This window comes from Trichomonas vaginalis, chromosome IV, assembly GCF_026262505.1.
Source record: "Trichomonas vaginalis G3 chromosome IV, whole genome shotgun sequence".
Taxonomy (NCBI): domain Eukaryota; phylum Parabasalia; order Trichomonadida; family Trichomonadidae; genus Trichomonas; species Trichomonas vaginalis.
In genome coordinates this window covers 11,747,143-11,759,094 of record NC_067206.1, presented here as the reverse complement: position 1 = coordinate 11,759,094, position 11,952 = coordinate 11,747,143, and the positions used below count along the sequence as shown (strand labels likewise).

At 29.2% G+C, this 11,952-nt stretch overlaps 4 protein-coding genes and 1 pseudogene across 5 annotated transcripts, besides 4 other annotated features; 3 read left to right on the top strand and 2 right to left on the bottom strand.

Moving 5' to 3' along the window:
• Positions 1-456: 456 nt before the first annotated feature.
• Positions 457-1,137, top strand: TVAGG3_0073920 (vesicle transport V-SNARE protein family; the record flags this gene model as incomplete). The annotated part of the gene is made up of 1 exon (XM_001325964.1): positions 457-1,137. The coding sequence occupies one exon, from the start codon at positions 457-459 to the stop codon at positions 1,135-1,137; it is 681 nt and encodes a 226-aa protein (XP_001325999.1).
• A 760-nt stretch (positions 1,138-1,897) lies between these two features.
• Positions 1,898-6,170: a mobile genetic element.
• Positions 4,622-5,475, top strand: TVAGG3_0073910 (annotated as a pseudogene). Its single transcript has one exon. A coding segment is annotated over exon 1 (854 nt).
• On the top strand, positions 5,674-5,985 carry TVAGG3_0073900 (uncharacterized protein; the record flags this gene model as incomplete). The annotated part of the gene is made up of 1 exon (XM_001325966.1): positions 5,674-5,985. The coding sequence occupies one exon, from the start codon at positions 5,674-5,676 to the stop codon at positions 5,983-5,985; it is 312 nt and encodes a 103-aa protein (XP_001326001.1).
• Positions 6,171-6,193: a terminal%2Cinverted (terminal inverted repeat of MuDR-6/TvMULE4 transposon ID:TVAGG3_0073860).
• Positions 6,171-9,092: a mobile genetic element.
• On the bottom strand, positions 7,297-7,536 carry TVAGG3_0073880 (uncharacterized protein; the record flags this gene model as incomplete). The annotated part of the gene is made up of 1 exon (XM_001325967.1): positions 7,297-7,536. The coding sequence occupies one exon, from the start codon at positions 7,534-7,536 to the stop codon at positions 7,297-7,299; it is 240 nt and encodes a 79-aa protein (XP_001326002.1).
• TVAGG3_0073870 (MULE transposase domain-containing protein) lies at positions 7,549-8,496 on the bottom strand (the record flags this gene model as incomplete). The annotated part of the gene is made up of 1 exon (XM_001325968.2): positions 7,549-8,496. One exon carries the CDS (start codon positions 8,494-8,496, stop codon positions 7,549-7,551), a length of 948 nt encoding a protein of 315 aa, XP_001326003.2.
• Positions 9,070-9,092: a terminal%2Cinverted (terminal inverted repeat of MuDR-6/TvMULE4 transposon ID:TVAGG3_0073860).
• Positions 9,093-11,952: the final 2,860 nt, after the last annotated feature.

Here is an 11,952-nt window from a genome sequence, read left to right as displayed (position 1 = left end):
GCACACAACATTTAGAATCTTGTGAAGAAATGAGTAGTATTTTATCATGATATTTCATCAAATATTAATATTATTCCTTTAGGAAAATCAAAACTAGAAGCAAAATAATGGCTTTCATCACCAACTGAATGCTTGATTTTGCTGCTGTTCTTTATCAATTCTTCTATTTAAATACGAAATCATTCAGATCTAAAACAGAATTATTTGATATGTGTTACTTTTCCTTGATACTGTTTTAATTATCAAGTATGCTTTCTTTATACTTTCCTTTTCAAATTATATCAGCGCGCAACCGCACCGCACGCCGATAGAATGCAATATAGAAATTTATTAGACATATAAAAATGGGAAAAATATCATCTTTTGGAAGAATCTAACCATAATTTAATCATGTATATAAAAAAATAAAGAGGCACTTATAAAATTTTTTTTGAATAAAATTTTGAAAAAGTAACAATGGCAAGTGGATCGCGATTCGATACACTTCTTAACCAAGTTCAGAGCAAACTTGATACCCTTGAAAATGCGAAAGATGAGTATCCAACAATGGAATTAGACCAAAAAAAAACTGCAGTTTCACGTGGTTTAAGAGATTTGAATACAATCAACAACAACATCACAGAAATGGAACGATTAATTCAAACTATGCCAATGAGAGATAGAGAATTCTTCACGCAAGATATCGTAACTTGTCGAGATACTTATAAAACCTTAGTTCCTGCTTATGCAAAGATGGATGAAGAGACTAAACGTCTCATTCTTATTGCTGAACAACAGAAACGCGATGGTGTTGATCAAGATACCCTAAATCGTACAGCTGCTAAACTTGATAACGCTAATAGCAACCTTTCAAAGGCTATTGGTCTTGGTGGTCAAGTTCTTAATGGTCAGGAAAAGTCAATGAATACTCTTGCACAAGATAGACAAGCCCTAGGACGTATTGATAACGGCGTTGATAATATCATTGATGAAACAGGTAAAGCTAACAAACTTTCAGACGAAATGATCAGGCGTAATAAATGCATTAACGCAATTACATGGATTATGGTTGTAATCTTCCTAGGTATTATTGGTGTAATGTGCTATTTTAAATGGGTCAAGTGTGTTAAATTTCTCGGATGCAAAAAAGAGTATTAATAAAGATTCTATTTATCGTTGTTTAAATATTTTTTATTAAATGAAACTCCAAAATTCGACATTTGAGAATTAAGAAAACAAAAATGAGAAAAAAAGACATTTTCTCCTTGAAAATCATTTATCATTCAGAGGATCTCCTAAGATTGACATCCTATTTGCGTAATGGGAGACTAAATTCCTGCAAAGATTTCTGCAATTAGAATTTTGAGAGCTGTTGAAATGACTACTTCATTCTTTTCAACAGTATGTGTTGCCATTGTTTATAATATCAATGATTTAACTTCAATTATCTTAAATAATAACCACAGAAATGCTTTGTATCCTTTTATTACTATCTCTACAGTACTCCATTAGAAAATAATTCAAATCAATGAGCAGATTGTCCTTAAAATGCGGCAAATGGCATATGAATATCCAATTCATATTTCTGCCATCGAACTGTCGTTCTAAAACTTTTTTTTCTCAAAAGATAACAACATGTAAGTCATATTGTGACAATATACAAAATTTAGAGATGATCTTCTTTGATTAACAAATGAACATAAAAACACTCCAACATTTCATGTTTTCAAATAGTTTAAAGCAAAAATTTGTTTGCCTTACTTGATATCACCTCAATATTAATGCTTTTTTGGTGACGCGATTAATAATTTCGTGTATTCTTAGATAGAATCTAATTATGGTATAATAAACAGTGGGGAGAAGCTTCCTAAACTTTTTAATCCCATAAATATGGTCATTATCTGGAATAAAGAGTTAAGGATACCCTTACGTGTCAGATTTTTTGCGCATACGAAGAAGTCATGCTAGACATGAGCTATAAACCTGAAATTTTAGCAACATATTTAAAACTTTTTAAACTACAATACACTTTAATATTCAAGAACAAAAATATTCTTTTTAGAAATTACATAATTATTTTATGTGAAATCTATATAAAAACATATTTTGCGAGCGTAACTTTTTTCTTTATAAGCACCTTATATGACTGATAAACTGTGAAGGCACATAATTGTTAATTCATAGAGTTGATATGTTTCCAAAATTGAGAGGAAATTTGAAAATTGAATACCCTTTCAATTCAATTTTCAAAAGATATCAGCTCCTTCAATAATTGAAGGACGATTTTGATCATTTGCTCTTAAAACAAGTATGCCATGGAGAAAAAAGTTACGCTCGCAAATCTGAAATATAACTATCATATAAAAAAATTAAATTTCTAATTTTTTACTCTATAGATATTATTGGCCACTTGTGTAATGCATAAAAGTTTATGTCATATGCATACATTTGGAAGTATGGGAGACGAGGGAAATTACTTCTATGAGGCACTAGGATTTTTAAAAATTTCTCTATCGGACTCACCATTCAATTTCTCGAAAATTAAAAAAAATCAATAATAGCTAAAATGTATTATGCATAACAAATTTTAATGTTATACGGTATTTTTTGAACTTCATGACATGAATTTTCTTTATATTATTTTTTTTTTGGATTTTCTATGATTTATGCGATAGGCTGGAACAACATTGTAAGTGCAATGATATCATTTATAGAGAAATCTAAAACTTCAGCATTCAGAACTCGCAACCACAAAAATATTCATTTGCTAAGTAAGTAAAGTTGATTAAGTTCGACACTTAGCTTTTATACGTAAAACCAAGTGTGTATTGTTATTTCTTGTTAAATTATTGAGAAAAAAATAAATTGTAAGAGAAACGATACTGATTATTGAAATAATATTGAGGGTAGCTGCAGATTTCTTCATTAACATGCCGGAAATTTGTTAATCTTGGTTTTCTATCATAAAATCTGTCGAAGAATCTAAAAACGGAGATATGAAATAGAGATCATGTAAATCTAGAGTATCCTGTCAGAAAAATAGACTAAGCATGTAACCCTTTTTTGGTCATAAACACTTTTTACCACTTAGTCATACAGATGATCATTAAATTTAAACGAGCACTTTTTGTCAGAATTTATTCTTTTACAAAGACAGAAGATTTTAGTATTATTTAATATTAGTGCTGTAGCAAAATTCAAAAAACGGTGAAAATTCAGTGAATTTGTGAATTCACATTTTTTTTCGACATTTTTCTTGATATATCCATGCACATTAAGAACACAGCTTTGATACGCTTAAAAAAGCATATTTCATATGAAATTGTTAAAGAAATAAACAATTTATATAAAAATTGCACTTATGGGCAGTTTAGATATATAATTTATATATAACATATATACAAATCCATAGACAAAGTGCAATAACTACAATGTTGTAGAAAATTACAGCAGAAATACTGACTTTTTGAAGGATAATAAGAATTCTTCTAAAAATACTGAAAATTAACATATTTCTGTACTCAATTTAGTATATGCACAGAAGTTATGATTTGGTGTTAGGTTTTTATGCCCCAAAATCTAGATTTTTGTGACATCAAATCTTATTAGTGGATAAATCAAAGACTGTCATTTTGAAATAAGCTCATATCAATAAATATCCATTTAAAAGCCTTATTGTAATATGTAACTAGCAAAAAGCCTAATATTTATCAAAATTAATCAAATCAAATGATCAATATTCATGATATGTCATCAGCAATAGCTAATTGATATTTTATTTTGTATTGATATTCATTTTTCTCATATTATACACGATTATATCTCTTTTTTTAAAAAAAGTTTTTATATTAGACATGAAAGTTGAATTAATACAATTTTGTACTAGAGTTTGTTTGTATATTAAATAATAATGATATATACTTCAACATATTGCGTCTCACCATTACCAAAATGTAATTTTGCATACAATTTTCTTTCATTTAACAATGATGTTATTTGAAAAGTGATACTTCCATGATTATTGATTAATGTTCCATCATATATAGGAATGAATGTTAAACAAGACACGCCTGCAGCTGGGTGCATTCGTGGCATTGTGATAAGGCTTATATATAAAGACTTCTCTCGATCAGCATTACGTCAAATGAATATTGACCCATTATTTTGGCGATGCGCTAGTTCCAAGTAGAAATGCTTTGGTATATTTAGGTTATGTCTATATGTTATGAATCATGGTATTATTGATAAAAACGTTCTTAGTCATTAAATCAATCCTAGTATCTAAAGATATAATTTAGATTTTTTTGTTTATTGCTAAAATTAAATACAGTATAACTTTCTTTCATATTGTCGGTACTAACAATACAAGATTGTGTTGAAAAAAACTTAAATATGCATGAAAATTAAATTTAATGTGTAAATATGATAAAAATTTCAACTTTACTAATAACATACATAAGTTTCTGATAGTTTAATATAGTTCATATTGATGTGACTGTAAACTATATCAAAAAAATATTTTTAAATATTGTTATGCAAATAATGGGATTTCTAAGGAAAAAATGATTATATTTGTTATATAAAGCAATCTTTTTAATTATTCACTACGTTTATTACATTTTTTGCCGACCATTTACGTAATATGCCTCCACCAAGCAGACGCAAACAACAAAGTCGTGAAGCTAACGAAAAATCAATTGAAGCAAGAAAAAACTCCCAAGAAAAGAATGCGCCAAAGGAAGTCGATCCAAAACACTGGACTGCTTCTGTAATTGTTAATGGTGACTCTTATACTCGAGCAAGGAATTTATTTCAAGATAACAATATTAAAGTGCCGAGTGAAAAAGAGTTTTACCGTCATCAAAAAGAAATAGGTAAGGTAATACTAGAATATAAAGAGCAATCTATTAAAAATGCTCAACAAACAATGAAGAAAGATACATTTTTAAGCACTGATTCGCATTATAATGTTGGCAGAAATGCTACAGCGTGCCAAAGTTTAATGATGGACAACCGTGGAAAAGTTGTTGGTGAAACAACTGTTATAAAAAAGAGCTCTGGAGGAGACTTTGAAGGCCCATCCAACATGATGGAAACAGAATGTACAAAGAGGATGATGTCAAATTTTGACTTTACAAATGTTTCCACAGTGGTTCATGACAATGACAATAAAACGAAAGCCATCATCCAGCAATATGCTCCGAATGCTAAAATTACACTTGATCCTCGTCAGTGTGTACGTGCAGTTGGCAGAGCTTTCGAAAAGCTTGAAAATGGTGGATATAAAGAAGCAGCAGGAAAAGAAACAATCAACAGAAAGAAAGTGAACCACAGCCAGCATTCCCAATCAAATCTAAAGCAGAAGAGCCGAAGAAACGTGGAAGACCATTAAAACACCAAGAAAAAGTATTTCATCAGATATATTCGAAAGTTATTAAGTGGTTCACTTTTATTATCATGCTTCCAATTGAAACAACGAAAAAAATTTTCCTATAGAAGAATACATTAAATCATTTTATCGGAAGGCATGAAAATTGCCTTCACGAAAAAGACAAAGAATATCCTGTGTTTCAGCCACTTACAAAACCTGATTTAGCGAAGCAATTTAAACGTTTTACAGATGATGCCGCAAAGTTGATTCCAGAAATTGATCCTAATGCTCAAACACAACAAAATGAATCGATACATCACTCAATGCTTACTCAGTGTCCCAAAGGAAACAACGCAAAATCGTTTGAAATGCGTACGGCTGTTACAATTTTACAAAAAAACGAAGGAGAGAAATGCAAACAAGAAATATACAATCGTGTCAATAATTACCAAATATCTCCTTCAATCCGCGAACTCCAAAAACTTGAATATGAGAAAAATAAATCCAGAAATCAAAAGAAAGCTACACCAGAAACAAGAAAAGAGATCAACAAGGCAAGAAATGCAAAAAGATTTCCTAAGGATAACCCTACAGGTGATTACAGAGGAGGAAAGTGGACCCCACAAGATATCTAATTTTCAAATTTGAAATAAACACATATTTTCTTTGTATTTGAAAATATTTTTATATTATAAGATTTTTGAACCTATAAGTAGCATGACAAAAATTATATAATTTGCTCCTTTTTTATTTTAGTATACAAATATCCCATTTGTTATATGTTCGGTATATATATGATGATATTGTAATCAATTATGCTGAGGGGGGCACAAACTTGCCCAGTGAGGTGGAGTGAAAAGTGACAAGTTTACATATCAGAAATGTAAAGTATCAGATTTGAAACAAAGAATGTATTAATTTATTATTATATGATAGAGAGATTTGGTAAGTTACTATCAAATTTGTAAGTAAGGGAAAAAAAAGTAAGAAAGAAAAAAATTTTTAAAAAATAAAAAGCCACTCGCTTCGCTCGCGGTTGACAAAAAGAACAAATTCGAAAAATAATTGTATGAAATTACGAAACTAAGCCACTCGCTTCGCTCGCGGCTTAAGAAAAGAACAGATTCGAAAAAAGATTGTATGAAATTACGAAACTAAGCCGCTCGCTTCGCTCGCGGCTTAAGAAAAGAACAGATTCGAAAAAAAATTGTATGAAATTACGAAACTAAGCCGCTCGCTTCGCTCGCGGCTTAAGTAAACATCATATTTCAGATTATCGATACTAAATTTTTTTTTATTTTATTACTTTTTTTTTTAAAGCTTCTTAACTTAAATCATGGAATGTCTCAAAGACAAAAGTAGCATACAGCATGTAAAGCTAAAGAAAGATAATCATAATTAATACCTTAATTTTTAATATTACGCATTTTTAGGTGCAAAATTTAAAAACATTCTAATACAATAGAGCAGTTTCCAAAAGTAGCATACAGCATGCAAAGCTAAAGAAAGATAATCATAATTAATACCTTTAAAGTTTAAAATCTTGATTTTTTTTAAAATCAAATATTTATAACTTTAATACATACAGCTTAAACCTTATACTTGTTTTCTCTTGTGAGAAAGCAATCTTACAAAGCTAACAATCCTAAAAAATAAAGAATTAAAATTTAATAATTTAATCTAAAATTAAAATCAAAATTAAATAAAATGAGTTCTTTGTAATAATACTTTCAAGGTAGGATATATTTTAGTGGGATCTATTGAGTCATCACTAACAGCATTGAGCAATCTATTGAGCATTGAAATACTCTCGATTTTTCTTTGTCTTTTTACATCAATTTCTGCGTTAGTTGCTTTTTCCATGATCCTAATGACACGGTCATCTGCTGGATTTTGATCAATTTTGAGTTTGATAACGAAAGATGGTATCACTTTTGTATAAATTTCTATAATAACATCATCAATTCTGAGATTTTTTCGATCAGGAAAATAGTCATGTTTGAGTGTTCTAAAATGAGCTTCGGCAATATTGTTAGTTGCGTCGCCTTCACGCCTGTCACGAGCAATCCATCTTGATATGTTGTAACGCCATTGTCTGTTAAAGTATTGAGATGCTGTTGGATCTGTGTCGAGCAACTCCAGAACTTGATCATAGGCAGCATTTGCTTCTTCCTCATGTTCTGCATCTAATTTGAAGACTAATCCTTCATCAAATTATAGAATTGTTCAAATTTTTCTTGAGAAGAAAACTTATTTGATTTGCGAAGAATTGCACGAAGAACATGTACTCCGCACCAAAGTATTTGAGCTTGTGGAATGCTTTCTTCTATTGCTTGAGCTATCTGTGGAGCACAGTCCATGCTAATGTATTCTGGCTCAATTGTTACCCATCTGAGATAGGCGCACACGCAAACTTGAATGTTTTGATAAGTGTCTGGTTGACAAAAGAAATATAAAAAAGGGAAAATGTGAAAATCTTTGATTTTGCCAGTAAATGCATACAATGGAATGTTTGATCGCAACAATTTATAGGTGCTGTCTATATGAAATGTCTTGATACTATGCGCATAAGCTTTGCCTTCAAAAGGCGCGTAATAGAAACACATATTATTGTCTGAGACTTCAAATGCAATGAGATCATCTGGAGATTCTTCTTGTACTGTCTGAACAAAGATTTGCAATGACACAACATCGTCAGGAGAATATCTAGTTTGAAGAGCATGTATTCTCTCTGCAAATCGTTTGATTGCACGTGGTTTTTGAGCGTACATCTCTGGAATGGACGGACCTGTAAGAGGAATTTCAAGATCTTTGAATGCATTTAGCTGTGCTATCGCTCTTTGATTGTCATCTGTTTGGAAGTAATGTTCTAAATATTTGCGATAAAAGACAGACGAATATTGACTTTTGTCATTTGGGGCGGAATGATCATGTTCTTCAACTATTTTGATTAGTTTGTATTTATTTTGATCCAAGATTGCAACATTAAAATGTGCAGGACATTTTGGATATTTGCAGTGGAATGAAATCTGAGATCTTTCTTTCCTGACACGTTCACCATATCCATACTGTGCTTGTATTTCTTGTTTAACTCCAAATTTACAAAGATCCATAACAGTAAAGATAGTTTCTTCTTCTAATTCCATTTGAAATTGAAATGAAAATTAAAAATTCAGAAATTTGAATAGATTTGGTCTGTAATTAAATGAGAATAGCAGTTTGTTCGTCATTGTTTGAGGCAAGAGTATTATAGGAATATTATATGATGGATTTGAGTTGCATATAAAGAGTGCAAAAGGATAAAGAGAGAAATTTTGTTAGATTAAATTATTAAATTTTAATTCTTTATTTTTTAGGATTGTTAGCTTTGTAAGATTGCTTTCTCACAAGAGAAAACAAGTATAAGGTTTAAGCTGTATGTATTAAAGTTATAAATATTTGATTTTAAAAAAAATCAAGATTTTAAACTTTAAAGGTATTAATTATGATTATCTTTCTTTAGCTTTGCATGCTGTATGCTACTTTTGGAAACTGCTCTATTGTATTAGAATGTTTTTAAATTTTGCACCTAAAAATGCGTAATATTAAAAATTAAGGTATTAATTATGATTATCTTTCTTTAGCTTTACATGCTGTATGCTACTTTTGTCTTTGAGACATTCCATGATTTAAGTTAAGAAGCTTTAAAAAAATGCAAAAAAAATTGAATACTTTACTGGCTGGGCAAATTTGTCGCCGCCCCAATTATGCTTAATGAAGCTTTATCCCGTGAACCCCTCATATTATTGGAAAATAAATAGCGAAAACATGTAGAGCTGCTATGTTCTCAAGTGTATGCTGATTTTTGGATTATTTCATGAAAACTAATGGCGGGATATCTTGCATTATTTAAAAAAAATGAACTATGCAAAAATAAATATTATTATTGTTGCATGCTAAGATCAGTCATAATGTAAACCTCTCAATTTTATTGTCGTGGGAAGTATCTCAATTCCTTCAAAAAAATTGAAAAACTATTTAATTTTAAAAATATAATACTTTTAATTAGTTAATTAATTGGAGATATTTTTAAAAAATCACTTTTGATAATACTTATGAGAACTTTAATTAAAAAAATATATTCAAAAATATCCAGGATATCAAGAGGGAATTGTTCCTTATGAGGTATATAGTTATGATGTATACCTCATAAGGAACAATTCCCTCCTTAAAACGAGAAAACTTGTTCGAAATTGTTTATCATTTCGAACAAGTTTTCTCGTTTTTAATAAGAAACTAAAGGCTATGAGGCACTGATTATATATTAGTGCCTCACAGCCTTTAGTTTCTAATAGATAGCTGGGAAACTTTCTCCAAATGATAAGTTATTCAGAGAAAGTTTCCCAGCTATCAAGAGGGAATTGTTCCTTATGAGGTATATAGTTATGATGTATACCTCATAAGGAACAATTCCCTCCTTAAAACGAGAAAACTTGTTCGAAATTGTTTATCATTTCGAACAAGTTTTCTCGTTTTTAATAAGAAACTAAAGGCTATGAGGCACTGATTATATATTAGTGCCTCACAGCCTTTAGTTTCTAATAGATAGCTGGGAAACTTTCTCCAAATGATAAGTTATTCAGAGAAAGTTTCCCAGCTATCAAGAGGGAATTGTTCCTTATGAGGTATATAGTTATGATGTATACCTCATAAGGAACAATTCCCTCCTTAAAATCGTAGACATTTTTATACTTATTAATCAACCATTCAAAATCATATTCCTCTGAAAAGTTATTTTATTAAAAATTTAGAATTTTAATAAATATAGAGTTTGAATTTCATACAATACCTATATATTTTCAATAATGGAATTTGAAAACCATTCTCAAAAGTTCTCAGAAAACCTTTTTTTCATTAATTTTAAGAAATCTGAGTATTAAATTAAGTGATCAATTCGTTTGACACTACTTTAATTTTTAAATTCAAAAAATTATATGTGCTTCTTAAAATGACTCAAAAAAATTTTATTATAAAATAATATATAATATTAAAAATCCCACAACATTTTTTTACTTTACATAATCGTACTTCCTCGATGATTAATTTTCACTCAATTTCTATCGTTGACCGAACTTAGCATGCAACATTATATTTTTTCTCATGAAATGCTATTATGAGACAACCATAAAAAACCATATGTTGTATTTTTATAATTTGATTGATTTTTTTTTACTATTTCATTAATCTTTTATGAATAATAATTATTTTTAATATATGTGCTATTAAAATTTCAAATTTTGACTAATATATCTAAGTTATCTGAACGAAACATTTAGAAAATATCATACTTACATTGAAATAGCAAGTAGAGCATATTAATAGCAAGTTTCTTGGCTTTATATCTATCATCTATTGTTGTTTGATCAAACAAAATTCACTCTATTATATGGTGTCAATTAATTAAAACAATTTTTAATAGTTATTTATTTAGTGCGAATAAGTGCAAACTCATAAATGAATAACTTAATAGTAGAAATGAATTATCTGATATAAATCTCACATTTTGTCCATCAGAAATACTTTAATTGCATACGCATAACTATTAGTAATACGTCTGGAGTGTCAATTAATAACAATCCCACAACAAGTAAAATTCAGATTTTTATTAAACTTATTTTTTCCTAAAAGTTTTCTCAAATTACTATATATACATATGTGGATAAAATAATAGTAATATTGTAAAAAATTAGATAATTTTTTTTATTTGAGAACCTCTCAAAAGTTCATTCAATTTATCAATTGTTTCAGTTTGATGTATATTCATTTCTGGAGCCTAAAACTTTAGCAATCATGACAATATCATATTCTCTTTCTAACTACGCAATGTAAGGGTATCCTTAAGCGTCATATGTCACTTTTTGTACTAAGGAAACATCGACTTTATGCGTTATGACTTTTCGATGAGGAAACAAGTGTTCACGTATTATAAACTTCCTTATTCCAATAAACCAACCCTAAACATAATTAATTCTAAGAATGATAATGGTCTCTTTTCTATGATAACCAAATCAATTTGGTTATCATAGTAAAGCACCAAAAATAGGAATAGGAATCGACAATATGGAATCACGAATCAACTCTAACAAAATGGAATTGGAAAATTCTTGCATCCATTCTTTATTTATGCAAAATTTAAATTTCAAACAAAATTCTCGTACTATTCTCAATAAGATTTGCGGAAACTTATTATTACTCTTATACGAAAGAAGATTTTTCATGCTAATTTTATCGAAGAACTTTATCTTGCAAAATAAAATACTCATTTCCTAGAAACTTAGACTAAAAACGGTAACAATGAATAAACTTCAGTCTAAAAATTAAATTCGTACTATTGTAATTAAATACTTATCTTTATAAACAAATATCATTTTTTTTTCCAGTGAAAAAAAGATGTGACTTTTATTGATTGATTGTTTGTAAACATTGCACTTTGAATAAGTATATTTTGTTTAAATTTGCACTTGGAATAAATATACAAAACAACACTGAAATTCCAGCTACTTTTCAATACTAATCATTTTTAAACATTCATTGTCCGTTGATTAGTAAGGCAAATATTCGAT